The 20,118-nt window shown below is 38.7% G+C and overlaps 1 protein-coding gene and 1 non-coding gene across 2 annotated transcripts in view; one reads left to right on the top strand and one right to left on the bottom strand.

The window, feature by feature from the left end:
- LOC100023259 (annexin A11-like) overlaps nt 1-20,118 on the top strand; it is a 60,318-nt gene that overhangs the window by 18,177 nt on the left and 22,023 nt on the right. Inside the window, 1 exon segment of the mRNA XM_056816123.1 lies at nt 11,336-11,484. Within this exon segment, the coding sequence (XP_056672101.1) occupies nt 11,336-11,484 (149 nt within the window).
- Nucleotides 13,138-13,262, bottom strand: LOC130456780 (U6atac minor spliceosomal RNA). The gene has a single exon (XR_008915817.1). It is a non-coding gene; the product is annotated as a U6atac minor spliceosomal RNA (small nuclear RNA).

The raw sequence follows: 20,118 nt of genomic DNA, 5'->3' as shown, positions 1-20,118 counted from the left end.
TACCACTGACACCCCTAACTTACCCTCCCTTCTATTATCCCCCTCCCCTTTTCTTATTCCTCCTACTTCCCTACAGGGTAAGCTAAATTTCTTATACCCACCTGAGTATGGATTTTATTCCCTCTCTGAGCCAATTCCAATGAGATTAATATTAAAGCATTGCCCATCATCATCCTCACCCTCCCCTTCACTTTAAAGCTTCTTCTTTTTAAAATGTATTTAGAATATTTTCCCATGATTACATGATCCATGTTCTTTCCCTCTCATCTCCTGGAGCTGTCAAGCAATTCCAATGGATTACACATGTATCATTGTTCAAAACTTATTTCCATGTTATTCATATTTGAGTAGAGTGATCTTTTAATGTCAAAACCCCAATCATATTCCCATTGAACCAAGTAATCAACCATATATTTTTCTTTTACCTTTCTGCTCCCACAGTTCTTTCTCTGGATGTGGATAGTGTTCTTTCTCATAAGTTCCTCTGGATTGTCCTGGATCATTGCATTGCTGCTAGTAGAAGAGTCTATTACATTCAATTGTGCCATAATGTATCAGTCTCTGTGTACAATATTGTCCTGGTTCTGCTCCTTTCACTCTGCATCAATTCCTGGAGGTCATTCCAGTTCACATGAAATTCCTCCAGTTCATTATTCCTTTGAGCACAATAGTATTCCATCACCAACATATATCACAATTTGTTCAGTCATTCCCCAATTGAAGGGAATCCCCTCATTTTCCAATTTTTTGCCACCACAAAGAGTGAGGCTGTAAATATTTTTGTACAAGTCTTTTTCCTTATTATCTCTTTGGGGGTAGAAATCCAGCAGTGTTATGGTTGAACCAAAGGCAGGCATTCTTTTAAAGTCCTTTGGGCATAGTTCCAAATTGCCCTCCAGAATGGTTGGATTAATTCACAACTCCACCAGCAGTATATTAGTGTCCCAATTTGCCATACTTCCTCCAACATTTATCACTTTCCTTTGCTGCCATATTGGCCAATCTGCTAGGTGTGAGATAGTACTTCAGCATTATTTTTAATTGCTTTAATAACTTATTCTTAATTCTTCATGAGATAATTTATCTCACTCTACCTCTCCCTTACCTCTTCCCTCAGTGCAATCCTTTTTCATCCCTTTATTATTTTTTTGGATATCAGGTCATTGTAGTCAACTTACTTCTATACCCTCTGTCTATGTATACTCCTTATAAGTGGCCTAGTAATGATAACATTCTTAAGAATTATAAGTATCATCTTATAGCAATGGAAACAGTTTGACTTCATTGAATCTCTTAAGTTTTCTCTTTTCTGTTTACCTTTTTATCCTTTTGAATCCTGTATTTGAGTATCAGATTTTCTGTTCAAGACTGGTCTTTTCATCAGGAATGCCTGAAAATCCTCTATTTCATTAAATGACTATTTCCACCCCCAATAGGATATACTCCATTTTGCTAGGCAAAAGATCCTTGTTTGTAAACTTAGTTCCTTGACTTTCTGGAATATTATATTCAAAGCCCTTCAGACCTTTAATTTAGAAGCTGGTAAGTCCTATGTAATCCTGACTAGCTCTGTGATATTTAAATTTTTTTTTTCTGGCTGCTTGCAATATTTTCTACTTGGTTTGAGAACTTTGGAACTTGGCTATAATATTCCTGGAAGTTTTCCTTTGGGGATCTCTTAGAAAGTGATTGATGTATTCTTTCAATTTCTATTTTACCCTCATTCGAGAATATCAGGGCAGTGTTCTTTGGTAATTTTTTTGTAATATAATATCTAGGCTTTAAAAAATATAACTTTCAGGTAGTACAATAATTCTTGAATTTCTCTTTTGGTTCTATTTTCCACATTAGTTGTTTTTTTCCAATGAGATATTTCATATTTTCTTCTATATTTTCCCATTCTTTTGAATTTGTTTTATTGTTTCTTGATGTCTCATGAAGTCATTAGCTTCCATTTTCCCAATTCTAATTTTTAAGAAGTTTTTATTTTTTTTTCTAAATTAAAACCCTTACTTTCCACCTTAGAATCAATATTATGTATTGGTTATAAGGCAGAAGGATGTTAAGGGCTAGGCAATGGAGTTTAAGTGACTGGCCCAGGGTCATTCAGATTTGAACCTAGGACCTCTCATCTCTAGACCTGACTCTCAATTCATTGAGCTACCCAGATTCCCCCTAGAAGTTATTTTCTTAACAATGACCACTTCTGAAAATGTTTTGCATTACAACAAAAATGAAATAAAAAGAAATTATTTTCTTCAGTGAGGTTCTGAACTCCTTTTTCCATTTGGCCAATTCCTACTTTTCACGCGTTTCTTTTTTCATTGGATTTTTGTATCTTTTTTTTTCCACTTGACCAATTCTGCTTTTTTAAAGAATTCTTCTCTTCAGTGGATTTTTGTGTTTCTTTTACTATTTGGTCAATTCTGCTTGTTAAGGTGTTATTTTTCTTCTCACATAGCTTTCATTTCTTTTGTCCATTTTTTCTTTTGCCTCTTATTTGATTCTTGAAATCCTTTTTGAGTTCTTCCAAGTCTGAAACTAACTCTTATTTTTCTTTGAAGTTTTGCATAAAGCTATTTTGTTTTCATCATTTCCTTCTGAGTTTGTGCCTTGTTCTTCCTTGCCTCCACAATAATTTTCTATAGCTAAGTGTTTTGTTTTTATGTTTTCCCTTTTCCCTGATTTATTTTTTCTTTTAAAGGTGGGCTCTGTTTCCAGGGTAGAAGAGGCACACTCTCAAATTTCAGGTTTTTTTTTTTTTGCTATTACCCTCAGATCTAGTTCTGGGTGTCTGCAAGTTTCAGTACTTCCAAGGTGATATAATGGTCTATGTACTGAGAGCTGTGTAATCTGCCTCCCACTGCTGGTTCAGTTTCCCTCAGGGCTTGGCTGTTGGTTTGAAAGGCCAGGCACACTGCTGGGGCTCAGGGCCTCACTGAGGACTTGGTCTGGTGTTTGGAGCCTCAACAAGGTCCTCACATCAGGGTGGCACTGACCAGGCACAATATGGGGTTGTTCTGGTTCTTGAAACTTCAAAGTTGGGTGTGGGAGTGCTCTGCCATTAGCTTAGTCAGGGTTTGGGGGTCTTACTGCTGCCCTCGCCCCAGATCAGAAACTTGAACAGTACTTGGGGGAGGTTTACTGTTGACTTGAGCTGTTGGTGTGGCCTTCTTGAGGACAATACTCCCCTCTTTCTAGTGAAAGAGACTTCTCTCTACCTTCCCAGTTGTCTTCTGCAGGAAAATTGCCCATTCTAGTGTTCAGTTTGAAGTTTTATTTTAAGGGTGTCTGGAGGAGGTGTTCAGAGAGATATGGGTGTTCCTGCCTCTACTCTGCTATCTTGGCTCTATCCCAGGGCAACTTTTAATAATCCCCTTATTAATAGAAACATTTCCTTTTCTGATATGGAATAAAAATTTGGGGTAAAATAATTTAATCGGGTTATAAAATTTTGGTTTCTGGGAGTTGATATCTTAGTTTTTTATATTCTCTCTAGACATTAAAACTTCTGGACATGGTTCAGATGAGATGATTCTGAAAATCACATTTTATATTAAGCCTAAGGTATCTATGTTTCTGCAATAACAAGATCTTGTTCAGGCTGTGCCATATTCTGTAGCAAATGGAATAAACATTCCGCCATGATGACATGACTGTGCTAGGTCTCCTTTTGTATCTGTTAGTGACTAAGATAATGCCTTGAACATAGTAGACATTTAATAAAGACTTACCGAATTGAAATAAAATGAAGCATAGGGAGGAAAACTGTTTTCTAGTACTTAATTAAGCATAATAGAAAATAGAAAATAGAAATTAAGCATAATAGAAATAGAAAAAAATTAAGCATAAAAGAAAAATAGAAAAAAATTCAATAAAATTGAATAAGAAATAGATTTTTAATTTTAAAGGTTGATGCTTTTAAAAATAGATTTTCTTAGAGGAAGGTGAGAAAGTGTATGAAAAGCAATCGTTTTTAGCAGAAGTTATTCAGTTTTGGTGTGATGGATCCCTTTGGCAATCTGGTTTATTGACCCTTTTTCAGAACAATATTTAAAAAAATGTATAAAATGCAATACACCGAATGACAAAGGAAACTAATTATGTTGAGGTTATAATTTTATCAAGATATTTTAGAAAAATTTTATTAAGATATTTTAGAAAACAAATTTATTAATCCAAGTTAAGAATTACAGCTTTGGAGGTTAATAGCAACAATTATTTGCTGCTCCTTACTTCACCAAAACAAACAAACAAACAAAAAACCAAACTACTTTCCTTCTCCTTGAGAATGCTATATTATTAGCCATGATTAAGTCCCCCCCCCCCCCCACTCTTTTTTCTGGTCCACAAAGAAAGAGGAGGCAGCAAATAGCTTGGGAACACATGACTTGTGTGCAATCCCCTGAGGGGAAAAAAAGGAGGCGGTGGTGAAGAGGTATTCTTGGTCTGTATCCCAAATATCATTGTTAGCCCAGGACAGCTTGTTGTTGAGGTGTGTGGGGATGGGTTAGAGGTTTGAGAGAGAGGTGTCAGCATGCAACAGTAGGTCCTGGAAGTTTGAAAGTTGGCTGTTTGTAACTTGGAGAGTGCCTGAGCTTTTCATAGTCCAAGAAAAGAAAACTTTCATTTGAGAAGTGAATATGGACCCTTTCAACTGAAAACATAGTTAGCATATTCCTTGGTGGTTCATTTGGCCATGAGGTACAAGTACCTCTATCCTCTGTGGAGCAAGCAAACTGGTGATTTGAAGAAAATTCTACACAGAGCTGTTTTCTTTTTAGAGGAAAGCTATGTACATACACCATTAAAGATCAAAGCCCAAATACTTCCTCAATCAAAAACAGTGCCAGTCCAAAGCCAATCTTTAATTTTCCAAAACCCAACAGGCAAACATTATAGTAACCAAAACAAAATGAAATGAGAAGCTCCCAATATATACTCCAATGAGTAACTATGTTGGTATTTCATTTCTTAATCCTTTTCATTGAGTCCTGATGGTATTTAAATTAACCCTTTACTCACTTTGAGGCAAAAACCCCAAACAATCTCATGACATTATTATTAGATACCAGAAGGGTTAGAATTGAAGAGAAAAACTGTTTACACACTCAAAATACCCCTCCTTGTTTATTTATCCTTTTGGTCCTCAAGGGGTCATTCAACCTCTGAAAGTAGCAGCAGGGTCAAAAGGAAACAAAGGACCGAAATACTCTGCCACTCTCAGCATACCTGTAAGTAGAATATATCAGTTATGGAGAAAAATGTTATGGTGATAGAGACCATTGAATCCATTCAGGTCACTCAGTTTGGTATGAAGTGAAACCAGAGTTTGTTTTGGCTTGCATTTTTCTTATTAAGATGAAGCATCCTTTCACATAGTTGTTGTAGTCTGTAGTTCTTTTGTGAATTGCTTAATATCCTATATCTAATTACTTATTCAAAAATGGCTTCCAGTCTTATATATTTCTTTTCAAGTGCTTACCATGCAAAGCAAAGGATATAAAAATAAAAATAAAAAAATCCCTCCCTTCAGAGGGTACAACATTTAGACAAATAAGTATATAATATAGTTTGAGTAGGAAGAAAACACCAGAAAAAATCAGTAAAGTCTTCTTTTCCTGCCTAATACATATAAAACAGTAAAATGATAAATGTTGGTGGGAATGTGGGAAAATCAGGCACTGTTGGTGGAGCTGTGAACTGATACAACCATTCTAGAAAACAATTTGAAGCTATATCCAAAGGGCCATCAAACCCTGAATACTCTTTGATCCAGAAATACCAATCCTAGGTCTGTATTCCAAAGAGATCAAAGATAGAGAAAAAGGACCTACATGTATGAAAATATTTAGAGCAGCTCCTTTTGTGGTGGCAAAGAATTAGAAACTGAAGGGATGTCCATTAATTGGAGAATGGCTGAACAAGTTGTGCTATATGATTGTAATGAAATAGTATTGTGCTATAAGAAATAACAGAGAAATTACACACGCGCCCGTGTGCACACACACACACACACACACACACACACACACAAACCCTGGAAAGACTTATATGAAGTGATGCAAAGTGAAGTGAGCAGAACCAGGAGAATGTTGTACACAACAATAGCAATTAAGTACAGTGATAACTGTCAATACCTTTATTATCAGCAATGCATGGATTCAATACAACTTCATGGGACTCATGACAAAAAAAGGCTATCCACCATCACAGAAGAAACTGATATAGTCTGATTGCAGATTGAAGTACATCATTCTTTACTTTATTTCCTTCATAAAATTTTCTCTAATATAAGCAGTAGTTATTTGTTTTCAACATGTGGCTGTGGGAATATGTATTCTATGGTAGCACATATACAATCTACATTATATTACCTGCCTTCTCAGGGAGGGGAAACAGGAGAGAACATGGATCACAGAAATTTCAGGAAATGATTATTAAAACTGTATTTACATGAAAAAAAGAAGTCTTTCTCTAGGAAGTAGTCCATGAACTGAACTGAATCTCTGGGGAAGATAGGAATTTTAAAGGTAGAAGTAATTGTGTTCCAGGTAGTTTGACTGAAATGTAGAGTGTGAATTAATGTGCAATAAGCTCAGAAGGTAGGCTTCCACTTTCTTTCCTCTCACTTTATTCTTAACTCTCTGAAGTCTGGCTTCCATTCTTATTAAACTGCAACTACTTTTCAGAGTTACTAAAGATCTCTTATTGGCCAAATCGAATGGCCTTCTTTCAGTCCTCATCCTTCTTGATCTCTCTGCAGCCTTGAAGACTATTGTTCCCCCTCTTCTCCATATTCTCTTCCCTCTAGGTTTTCATGACACTGCTCTTTCCCGTTTCTCTTCCTATTTGTCTGCCCTCTCCTTCTAGATCTCCTTTGCCTGAATCTTCATCAAAGTTACCCTTGTTAGCCATGAGTGTCTCCAAAGCTCTGTCCCAGTTTCTCTTCTCCATTTATATTATTTCATCAGCTCCTATGGTTTTAGTTATCAGCTCTAAGCAGATGACTATCAAATGCACTTGTCCAGTCTTCTCTCCTGAACTCCAGTCTCACATCTTCAGCTGCCTTTTAGATATCTCAACCTGGATGTCCTGGAGACACTTTAAATTCAACATGTGTGAAATGGAATTTATTATTTCTTGTCTTAAACTCTCCCCTTATCTTAGTTTTCTTATTACACTCAAGAGGACCACCATTTCCCCAGTCACCTACTCTTCATTCTTTCCCCACCTTCTCCATATCCAATTAGTCATCAAGTCCTCTCATTTTTAACTTTGTAATATTTCTGAATATGCTTCCTTCTTTCCTCTGACAATCTCATTACCTGGTTACAGGCCCCCCATCACCTCATACATATACTATTTCAATAGCTTATTGGTTGGTCTCCCTTTCTCAAATCTCTCCCCATTCCAATCTAACCTCTATTTACCTAGCAAATTGCTCTTTCTATAGAAGAAGTCTGACCATGCTAATTCCTTATTCAATAAATTCCATTGACTTCCTATTGCCTCTAGACTGAAATATAAGAGCTTTGTCTTTTAAAGCCTTTTATAACCTAGCCCCTTCCTTCCTTTCCAGTCTTCTTATACGCTATTCTCCATCACAGGACCAGTGATCCAGTGACATAGGTTTCCTTGCTGTCCCTCACAAAGGACATTCTATCTTCCAACCCAGAGTGTTTTCACTGACTGTCACCTATTCCTGGACAGTATTCCTCATCACTCCACTGCCTAAGTTCTTTGGCTTCCTTTAGGGCTCAACTAAAATTCCACCTCCTGTGTGAAGACTGTCCCAGTCCTCCTTAATCTATCTTGTTTGGACCTGGTTTACATATTTTCTCTTCTGATTAGACTGGGACCCCCTTGAGAGTAGGGACTGTTTTTTTTAAGCTTTCTTCATATCCCCAGAGTTTAGCACAATGTTTATCACATAGTAGGATATATATATGCATATATATATATATATATATATATAGGCAAATTGATTGATTGACTAATTGAGGAAGAACTGGGTGAGAATCCTGCCTTAACTAATTACTTGCTATGGCAACTTGGAAAAGTTATTTTTTTTATCCTCTTTGGGCTTCAATTTTGTCATATGTGAAATAGTAATAATTTTAACATTTACTTTACAAGACTATGGTGAGGAAGAAATGAAATGATATTTATAAGACACTTTGAAAGCCTTAGCAATAGTGGTTTGATGGATCTGGCTTCTACCATAAAGCTTATTAAATTTTTGATATGATCATTTACACCTCAGAAATCCCTAAACTCTACAAATCAGGTTTGAGTTTATTGTTTTATTGATTGCCAAGACTTAAGAAAGTGATGGAGAAAAACGTTAATAATATGTATTAAACTTAAAAGTGTGTGTGCAATCCTCCTTATCCCTTGGAAAATCAATTGGTAAACAGTAGTAGACTCCTGCTTTTGGGGGCTATATTAAAGTAGGCTATTATTATTGTGGCATATTTTGTAGAAGACCAAATAGCAGGACAAATCCTAAAGTGGAAAAAGGATAGTCATTTTCTTTCTTCCTGACTCTGTCTTCTGGGGATCTACCTGCCAATCTCTCTCTCTTAGAAGTTCACTTGGCCTCCACCTAACTAGAGCACCAAGTTTGCAACTAGATGATATAGTGAGGAATAAGGGGTGATTAATGAGACTGGAGAAGCTATAAGGTATGAAGTTAATGAGACATGACAAAGGTATAATCAGGGAATTTCTCCCAATATCCAACAAAGGCTCAGAGCCCAGGTCAATGCTTTGGTACTTAATTCAGTTGACCTAAGGAACCAAAAACCAAACAAGGACAATGAAAAGAAGATTGAGAAAGGGCAAAATCATCAAGTTGTTGGAGAGATGATTTTTTTTTTAGGGGAAGGGGAAGTAATTTAAAAAGAACACTCTTAGATTCTTAGTAATACTTTCCTTTTCTTTTCTTTTTCCTTTGTGAGACAGAGATAGACAAGAAGCAATGATTCATCATATATCCTAGGAATGAAAGGTAGGGGGAAATTAACCCATGGCCTCCCAGGCTTAAAATGGCTTGAAGTCCTCAATGGATATCAATTCTTACGTCATATGTCAAATATGTCATATGTCAAAAGATTCTTTCTTTAAAAGACAATATAGGTCAGAAGGGATCTTATGGGCCATAGGATCCAACTCCTTCATTTAAAAAGATGATGAAAGTGAGAATAAGAAGATCAGGTGACTTGACCAGGGTCACATAACTGATCTGAGGAGAAATTTGATCCCAAATTGACTCTTGAATTCAACCTTCTCTCTCTGACCCCATAATGGGCTAGGAGAGGTTATGGACATGGGGTACAACATAGGTAGAGCTGCTTAATTAAGGCTCAGGCTCCTCCAAAATGATATGAAAGGTTGTCAAAGTTTCTAGACAAATAAGAAAGTTTTGTTTGGGGGCTCAGAATTCAAACTTATTACACTGTGCCTTATTATTTCTATAACAGTCTTAGGAGAAAATAGTGCTACTGTCTTTGTCTTGAGTTTGGTCCTCCTTTGGGCCATTAGGAGAGTTGGGAATAGTAGGTATGGATTGCTTGAAGGCTAATGAATCATTTTGTTGAATCACTATGGAGTGAAAGCATCTACACCCACCATCCCTAACAAGTGTAGATGTAAAACCTACCTTTCTTTTCCAATCAGACATAAAATTAAAAATGATTTCTTGAACTAATATGAACTGATGAAAAATGAAATGAACAGAACCAGGAAAACACTATATATAATAAAAGATATATTGTATGAGAATCAGCTGCGAGGAACTAAACTGATCAGCAAAGCAGAGTTCCAAGATTACTCCAAGGGTCTCATGATGAAAACTGCTATCCACAGCCAGAGGAGGAATTGTCAGTCTGATTGCAGATTTCCATCTGCATTCCATTCCATTTTTCATTTTATTTCCTTCATTAGGTTTTTCTTGTATATGTCATATATGTCTTCTTTCATGGCCTGAAGAATATGGAAATAGGTATTACATATGGCACTAGTATAATTTGTATTGGACTATTTTCTGCTTGTGGAGGGGGTAAGGCAGGGAGAAAATATGGTTGGCAAAATGTAAAATAATTGTTTAAAAACTGTTTCTACATGTAATTGAGAAAGATAAAAGCTTAAAAATGATTTCTTGACTCAATAGTCGATAAAAATTATTAATAAAAGCAGCGATTGTATGCCAGGAACTGTGCTAAGTCCTAGAGATACAGATAGGCAAAAAGATTGTCTCTACCCTTAAGGAACTTGCAGTCTAATGGGAGAAGATAATATCCAAAAGGAAGCTGAAAAGGCTTGGAGTGTAGTTGGGAAGTACCTGAGTTTGAGGAAGGGACTAAAAGAAATCAGAGAAATCCCAAAATAGTTCAGCCAAGGGAGAAATGAAATTTCTGTGCGGAGCTCTCTTTAAATGGAGGTTTGGAGTTCATGGCTGGTAATGAGGTAGTGTACTGAGGCTGATGAGATCTTGCAAGATGATGAGGTTATCCCATTAATGATTCTGAGGCTGTTGGAGAAGTCAGAGAAATCCCAAAGGAGTGCAGCTAGCTGGGAAATGATGAAACGTCTGAGACCCTCAGAGGAATGGCGAAATCTTGGGGTTTTGATATAAGAAGCCCAGTGTCCTTTCAATGACTTCCTTTGGGGCAGGGGCAACGGATTAACTACAACGTTCAACCTCCTGCCTCAGTAGGATCATAGATTTCGAGGAAGAAGAGACATCAGAGACTTCTAAGAGCGATGCTCGTTTCCCAGAAGAGGAACCGGGTCCAGCGAGATTTAGTGACTTATCCAAAGTTAGTAAACCTCAGAAGTAAAATTTGAACCTAGGTCCTCTGATTCCAGAGCTAATGTTCTTTCTAGCAGACCGAGATAAGATGTCCTGAAGTATATGTGCCTTCTTTGGAGCTGAGAGAAGCGACCCTGGTCCCTCCTAGGGAAGCCCTGGTCCTTCAATGCATTGGGGCTAGGGGGCGGGGAGGGGGGAAAGGCAGAGTACTGGCAGGGACACCTGGCAGTTGCGTTGATAGCATAAACTTTTGATCCCGCAGACAGAGACACTGCACGGGACTATTTAGGGATTTATGGGGGTGGTGGGAGTGGGTGCCTTTGTTTTGAATCCAACCACTGAAAGAGCCCCCAGGCCAAGTAGAACCCCTGGTAAGCTAAAAATAGACCTGGGCTCTTTGCTCCGGCCCACGCAGACTCTCCCTCCCACAGCGGGCTGGCTGGGCATCCATGGAAAATCGTGTCTCTGAGTTTTGGTAATTCTGTGCTGGACTAATCCCGGTGCGTCCTGTCTTCCCAGCTCCTACCCCACGGGAAGTCCCAGGAGGAGTACCTCTCACTTAAGGGCAATGCTTTGCTGCCAGCTCCCACCTCCAAACTCGCTTTTAATCCCACCTCTCCAAGATTGAGTCTCCAGCGAGGCTGGGCTCTGGAGCTGGGCGCCCGCCAGTCAGTCTGGCCAGAGAGGGAACTATTTTGGGAATTTTTATGATGGAACAATATTTTTTTGGTAAACAACTGGAAAGCTGTTAAATGGGGACGCTCACCCCTAGCTCCTGGTTCACCTCCCTCACTGCTGAGGTGTTACAGTAGCCACACTGTCCAGCCTGGAGAATACCCCCCTTCCCCGCTACCTCACTGGGAAGGGCAAGGTAAACAGTCATCAATTGGGAAGGTGGGAGGGCAAGGCTTCCCTCTCACCTTACCCTCATCTGTCTCTGCACTCCTTAAAAACAGTAGCAATAGAAGAATACTGCCTGTGGAGTCGTTTTCCAAGTCTTGGGTGGTGATGGCTGGTTACCAAGCGAATTAACTCTTGAGTTGCCTGAGGGTATACTCAGCTCAGCAATCCATCCACCCTCTCCTCTCAATCAAAGAACCGACAAGACAGTGGATTAGGGTTCTAGGTCGATGGATTGATGTGTGTGTGTGTGTGTGTGTGTGTGTGTGTGTGTGTGTGTGTGTGTGTGAGAGAGAGAGAGAGAGAGAGAGAGAGAGAGAGAGAGAGACAGAGAGAGAGAGAGACAGAGAGAGAGAGAGAGACAGAGAGAGAGACAGAGAGAGACAGAGAGAGACAGAGAGAGACAGAGAGGAGAGAGAGAGAGAGAAGGAGAGGGAGGGGAAGAAAGAAACATGGAGAGACATGGAGAGAGAGACAAACAGAGATGAGAAAAGAGAGTGGTTATTAATCACTTATTCTGTGTTAAACTGGGAACAACTACGAACTAACAAGATAGTTCCAACCCTTGAGAAACTTATTCTAATGAAAGAAGTAAAACACAAAAAGGGAAGAGAGTACAAAAATGTCCAAGAGAGAAGGTGAGGTAGCTGCTAAAGGAAGGAAAGTCCATAAGAGAGTTGAGCATGGATTGAAGTTAACATAGCTGAGACCTCTCATGAAAAGGTGGTCCAGACTAAGGATTTACCAATAGGAGAGCATTTCTTAGGGCACTGGAACAATAAAAATATAGAAGAGACTTGAAGTCTCTACTTAATTCAAAGATTGGCTTTTGGGCCCTGGTTGGGCACTGCCACTGATCTACTCTGTTCCTGAATAAGACTGGCCAACGCTATCTACTTCATAGAGATCCTATACAGATCTTAGAGGATGAGATTATGTGAGATTAAGAGACCCAGGAACACCCTCTGAAGAGAAATGTGTAGCCAAGCCCAAGCCTAAAATAAAGGGCCAAGTGCAGTTCTGGCCCCAGGGGGAGATAGGAAGAAAATGGGTAGAAACTGGTTCTAGGACAAAGACAGGCTTCTGTTCATTTTTCTATTTGATTATTAGCTAGTCAGTGTGGTATAAACCCTTGAATTATGGGCTTGATTCTGGGGGGGGGGGGGAGAAGTTTTTTATTTGAATTCTAGATCTCCCTAGTCAAGTAGCAGGGTTAGAAGTAGACTTGTGGGATGAAAAAACTTATGCCCATTCAGGTCCATACCTTCTTTGCAACTTACAATCTTTGAGCATCAAGAAAAGTGACTGGGGTAGGGCCACAAAATCAGTATGGGTTGAAGGCTGGTGTTGATCACTAGTCTTTTTGGGTTTGGGACCAAGGCCTCTTTCCACTCTCCCATGATTACATATAAAGAAATAAACAAAATACCCAACTTGATTCCACAGAGTAGGTGCCAATACCGTAACCATGTATGTGTAGCAAAATTCACTAGAACTTCTTCCCTCCTTATCAAGAGATGTGTTAATTTCTTCTTTCATATAACAAAACCAGGAACTAGTAGAGAAAACCCACACTCCTATAAATTCACACTCATGTGAAAAGAAATGTCGTTCAATCTTAAAGGCATGCACTTCCTCCATCCTCTTCCAAGTTCTGTGTAAGAGATTTGAATCTCAGGATGTTCATCATTTCTAGTAAGGGATTTCACTTCACCAGAATACTTTAAGGTAGCTATGTGGTGCAGAGGTTTGAGAGCAAGGGTTGGAGTAAAGAACTGAGTTCAAATCCAGCTGCAGATTCTTACTGTGTGACCCTGGGCAAGTCACTTAGCCTCTGGTTGCCTCAGTTTCTTCATATGTAAAATGGGGATAATAATAACACCTATTTACCAGGGTTATTATGACGATCAAATGAGATAATTTTAAAGTGCTTGGTGCACTAGAAATGGTATATACATGTTAGTCATTACAATTATTATTTAATCAGAGGCTGATTGACTACTAGTTGCAGGGATTTCTTTTTTCATACCAGGTGACTAGATCATTTGTAAGGGCCCTTCCAACTCTGAGATTTTGTGAGGTCAGTTGCTGTGTGGCTGAGTGGAAGGAGCACTAAATTGGAGGTCAAGAGACAAAAGTCCTAATTGGTGCCTTTGCCTGGTTGTGTCAGCCTGGGGATTCCACTTAACCATTCTAATGGAGGGGGGAACCTATGTGGTACAGTGGATAGACTGCTGGGACTGAAGTCAGGAAGACATCTTCAGGAATTCAAATTTGGTTTCAGACACTTGCTAGCTGAGTGATCCTGGGCAAGTCACTTAACTCTGCTTTAGTTTCCTCATCTGTAAAATAAACTGGAAAAGGAAATGTTAAATCACTCCAGTATCTTTGCCCAAGCAAACCCCAAATGGGGCCACAGAGAGTTAGACACATCTGAAAAATGACTAAACATGCTGAAAATCTGACGAATTGACTTCATGACATTTTACTGGAGTGTATGAAGGAAGGATAAAGCATCGTCCATGCCTTCAGGGAACCTACACTATTGGCCTTTTGGAATCCTAAAAATGTTTCACTTAAATATGAAATTTAAATTTATTTTAATATAAAATAAAATAAAATAAAATATTTTCATATAAAAATATGAAATTTAAATCCTTTTAATGGGTTTATGATGTCATCAGTATAAATGCTTCTTGCAATGTTGCAAATAATAATCCATCCATGCTATAAGTTCACCATAGAATCCACTTAAGCTCCCTGTTTTCTTTTAGCAAAGTGAGGATGCCAAAGGACCACACAGGCTAGTCACTCATTATCTCTCAATTTCACCATGTGACCAGTCCATCTGTTTTGCTCATGTGTTTTCCCCCCCTTTCCTCCACATTTAAAAATATATCTATTTCAATTTTTTCTTTTTTTTTTCCTATTTCAAATTTAACAGAGTAGTTTTGGTGGCATGCCTGGCTTCATTCCTCCTTTATGATTCCCGGTCCCTATTGTGTTGTCGATTACTCACACCCATCAAGAGCCATTTCATCACCTTATAGGTGATACTTACTTTCAGGTTGTTGTTTGTTTGTTTGTTTTTCAGATTAGCTTTCCCATGTCTTATAGCCATGCAACAATTGACCACAGGGGGTCTATCCAGTACTTTTGATATTTTGGATTCCAGTGGAAGATGTGAGCTGTCCATGGTTATCTCTCATTCTCACCATGTGATTGTCCTGACTTTTTTTTTCTGCTCCTACATTTCATAGGATTGTAGGTTTAGATCTCGAAGGGAACTTAGAGGACACCTAAAACCCTTATTTAACAGTTGAGGAAACAGAAGCCCAGCGAAATTATATGATTTACCCAAGGACATTCAGGTGAAAGACGTAGGATCTGAACCAAGGTACTCTGATTCCAAAGACTCTAGCCATTGGACCATTAATTCTGTGATGACATCTTCATAGTATTTCCTCTATGCAATTCCTCACTATTAATATATTATGGCCTAATTGGACTCCCTATATGCCTTTCCTTTAGCCTTTGGGTGATCTTCAGCTTCAGTTATTCAGAAACTGTAGTTTTAAATGACTTTCAGTAATATAATATCACTGGAAGACTTTTGGTATTAAAATGATAGACCCCTATTTCAGGAAGAAGCATGAGGTCATTAAAAGAACCATGCAATTTCCCAAAGGCTCTCCTCTTCCTGTTAAATTCTGGGCCCAACTGCTTGTCCATTTGTTTTGACAGTATAAGCTAGACATAGATTTAGAATGGGATAGGAGCCTTTGAGTCCACTGAATCCACTTCCCTCATTTTACAGATGAGGAAACTCAGGCTCAAGAAGGTTATATGCCAGAAAAATAGACAAATAAACACCAGAGGCAAGATTTAAACCCAAATTCTCTGGCATAAAAGTATTACGAATTGTACAATGGGTCCCTGGGAGAATTGCCTTCCAAGCTCTTGATTTTTCTCAGTATACATTTGGACCTTAGCCATTAAATTCTTTGTCTATTCCTTGTGTCACTATTTCATTGAGATAAAAGATGTAGCATTGTGAAAAGTCCACTGGACCTGTTATCACAAAGATCTAGGCTTGAGTTCCAGCTTTGATCCTTGCTTGCAATATGACTGTAGACAAACCATTTCACTTTTCTGAGTCTGTTTCCCCATTTATAAAATGGAGGTAATACAGGCTTATATCTCAAAAAGATCAAAGAAAGAGGAAAAGGCCATCTATGTTTAAAAAATATTTTAATAGTAGCTCTTTTTTAGTGGCAAAAAACACAATACTAAAAGCAAAAAATCCCTGTAAATTAAGGGATGTCCATCAATCAGGGAATGGCTAAACAATTTATAACAAAGGAATGTAATAAGATATGAAGAGAAATTTTGGGAGACTTGTATGAACTAATGTAAAGTTAAGCAAGTGGAACAATTTATAGTGAAAACATCAACATTTTACTAGCTATGTCACCCTGGGTAGGTCTCTTAACCACTGCTTGCCTCAGTTTCTTCATCTGCAAAATGGGGATAATAATAGCACTTATTTCCCAGGGTTGTTTTGAGGATCAAATAAGATAATATTTGTAAAGGACTTAGCAAAGTGCCCGGCTTATTCCCTCATCTTTTCATCTAAAAGGTAAAAAAATTAAGACTTCTTATCAGAGAAATCTGATCAATACAATGATCAATCATGATTTCAAGGACTAATGATTTAAGATGCTATCTACTTCTTGACCAAGGCATATATTTTTGAACATGGTCAATAAAATATGGCAATGTGTCTTACTTATTTCTGTATGTTTATTTCAAAAGTTGATTTTTTCTTTTTCCTTTTTTTCACTGGTGGTGGTAAAGATGGAAATAAAATTTAATTTAACATTTAAAAGAAGAATAAGAAAGATGTGGGCAAAAATGCTTGTACTGCCTACCATGTAGGATTGTGATGGAACTTCTTTATAAAATTGAAAGTGCTCTATAAATGTGAATTAATATAATTCTAGGGCTATAGACTCATTTGCTTATCTGGCTCCAAATTCTCTACTGACCTACAATAACACATTTCCAAATGCCTTCCTTTTTTTTTTAATCCTTACTTCTATCTTAGAATTAATACCAAGTATCAATTCCAAGGCAGAAGGGCTGTGAGGACTAGGCAATTGGGATTAAGCAGAGTTACATAGCTAAGAAGTGTCTGAGGCCAAATTTGAACCCAGGTCCTCCCAACTCCAGGCCTAGCTTCAAATGCTTTTTACATCTCTTGAATGGTATGTTCAGAAGACATTAATATGTCCAAAATGGAGCTCATCTTTCCCTTAAACCTTCCCTTGTTTCTACCTTCCCCCTAGTGGTGGTTGTTGTTTGTCCATCATTTTTGAAGAGGATTGATGACATTGCAAGGTGATGTACTCTTGTGAATTGGATTTAAGTGAGGCAGAATTACACAAAGTCATTGGTTTCAACCTCTCCTCCAGAGTCATGCAAGTCCAGTGGCATGACAAAGGTCAGAATGATTGGCAATGGCCCTCTTGAATAAAGCCCCTTCTCTCTTCTGACACTGTCCCCACTCTAGTGCAGACCCTCATCACCTCACCCTTAAATATTTCAATAGCTTGGGGTTGGGACTTTCTGCCTTAAATCTCTCCCCACTCCAGACCATCCTCCATTCAGCCACTAATGTGATTTCCTTAAACTGCAAGTCTGACCATATCAATCCTCTATTCAATAAATCCCTGTGGCTCCCTATTGCCTCCACGATCAAATACAAAATGCTCTGTTTGGCATTCAAAGCACTTCAAAACCCAACCCTCCTCATACACTTATTTTTTCAACAAAAATTGAAGGATCTGCTCGCTATCAGATGAAATCATTCATGGAAATTAGATATTTATAAGGTATTTTATGACACTTAAAATAATATATAAATACTATCATTGTTATTAGCATTAGAAAAAATCTTATAAATATGAAGGCAGAATGAAAAACAATACTTGCTTTCAAAGAGTTGATGTTCTCAGTCCTGGAGGCAGGCAGGTCCTGGGTTCAAATGTGGCCTCAGATACTCCATAAGTGTGTGAGTCTGAGCAAGCCACTTAACTCCTTTTGCTTAGCCCTTATTGCTCTTCTGCTTTGGAGCCAATTCACAGTATCGACTCTAAGAAGGTAAGGGCTTAAAAAAAAATAATTTTCTACCAGGGCGGTGGTGTATAACATTTAAATCATAAATAAATGGAAGATCACTTGTCAGGGAAGAGGATGCGCACAATGAGGTGGATCAGGAAAAGTTGCAGTACCCAAGTTGAGCCTTGAAAGAAACCAAGGATTCTGAGCATTGGAGGTAAGAAGGGTCACAGAGAGGGAGGGGATGAAATAGAGTTCCGGGGATCAGTGAATAGACAAATCTGGGTGAAATTAAAAGTACATGAAAGGGATTCATGTGAAAGCAATCCCAAAAGATGGTTTATAGCATATTGTGGAGAGCTTTAAATGCCCATTTGGGGAGGGTTTTGTTTTGGTTTTGTCTTTTGTATTTATCTTAAAGGCAAGAGAAAATTCTTGAGCAAGGTGGTGAGGTGCTTGGATTTATGCTTTAGAAAAAGGATTTGGACAATGGTATGGAAGATGTGTTAGAAAGGAAAGGGGCTGGAAGCAGAAAGTACAAGAGTTAATTTTGATACAGAGCCAGAATTAGGATAGTGTCCATGATGGGTATACAAGTAGAAAGGAATTTATTGGAAAGATGTTGTACAGATTGAATTGACAAAACTTGGCAACTGATGGGATATTTGGGATGAGGGAGAGTGAATAATTGAGAGAAACACAGATGGGAGCAGCTAGGCAGCTCAGTGGATGGAGATCTAGACCTAGATACAGGAGGTCCTGGGTTCAAATCTAGATACAGACCCTTCCTAGTTTTGTGAACCTGAGCAAGTCATTTAACCCCCAATGCCTAGCCTTTACCCCTCCTCTGCCTTGGAACCAATATAGTATTGATTCTAAGATAGAAGGTGAAGTTGTTTTTTGTTTGTTTGCTTGCTTTTAAGAGAAACATAATTCTTTCTTTCTATAAGTGGACTATTTCTCAGATCTCTAGCAATATCCATTTTTAAGTAATTTGAATTAGTCAATGGACATGGGGAAGAAAGGAAGAGAGGCAGGAAAGGGGCAAGCCCTTGGAGCAAAGGGGCCAACACATAGTTCAAGGATGAGTGGGGTCAGGGGCAGAGAAGCAAGAAGAGCAGGAGGAACACTTTGGGTCAGGGGATACATGCAGTATCCAAGCTCTGACAGACAGAAGTCTGGGAGGAGGTGAACATTTGGGTGAGGGGCAGAGCAGGGCAAAGGTCTCTTCTCAGCACTGGAGTTCTCAAGCCAAGCCCCACTTCAACCCCATTGGAAGAGGTTTGTTTTGTTTCTTTTAGGGTGTGTGTGTGTGTGTGTGTGTGTGTGTGTGCACACGCCCGCGCTGGTGGTAGGGGTGGGTACAGAGTGGAGGAGAGAGAGATAGACAGACAGACAGAGCCAGAGATCCAGAGAGAAAAAGAGAGAGAGAGAGGAAGGGAAAAGGAGAGGGAGAGGGGAACAGAGAGACAGACAGACAGACAGACAGAGACAGAGGAAACACAGTACTGTATGTTTTGGAATATGGATTTCTTTCAGAATTCTTTGTAGGAGGCAGCTGATGGCTCAGTGGATTGAGAGCCAAGCCTAGAGATGCCAGGTCCTATGTTTAAATCTGGCCCCAGATACTTCCTAGCTGTGTGACCCTGGGCAAGTCACTTAACCCCTGTTGCCCAGCCCTTACCACTCTTGTGCCTTAGAACCAATACACAGTTTTGATTCCAAGACAGAAGGTAAGGGTTAAAAAAAAAAAGAATTCTTTGTAATGGAATTTATGTAATTCAAGTTTAAGTAATTGTAGGGAAGTTTGGAGGAAGGACATGTTTAGTGTGGAAAGTAATGAATTCCATTTTGCTCGTATTGAATTTGAAATGCCAGGGATACATTCAGGTAGCAATGTCTGGCCTACTGGGGCTTTCCTTAGTTTCCTATAAGTTCCAACTAAAATCTTGTCTACAGAAAGCTTTGTTCAGCCCCTTTTAATTTCAGGACTTCCCTCTCTTATGTCCTATTTCTCTGGTATGTTGGTTATACATATGTGTTTGCTTGTTGTTTCCTGTATTAGTTGGAGGGCAGGGGCCATCTATTTCCCCTTTTTTGTACACCTGGCTCTTAGCACAGTATCTGGCACATAGTAGGTATTTAATAAGTATCTATTGACTAACTGGACATCAATTGGTGATATGATCCTGGGAGCTCTAGAGCGTTCTTAGGGATGGGTGTCATGTGTATAGAGATGATTGTTAAATTCATGGAAGCTGATGAAATCACTAAGGCAGAAT

This window comes from Monodelphis domestica, chromosome 1 (assembly GCF_027887165.1).
Source record: "Monodelphis domestica isolate mMonDom1 chromosome 1, mMonDom1.pri, whole genome shotgun sequence".
NCBI lineage: Eukaryota > Metazoa > Chordata > Mammalia > Didelphimorphia > Didelphidae > Monodelphis > Monodelphis domestica.
The sequence above is the reverse complement of the archived record's forward strand: the minus strand, read 5'-3'. Positions and strand labels throughout refer to the sequence as shown.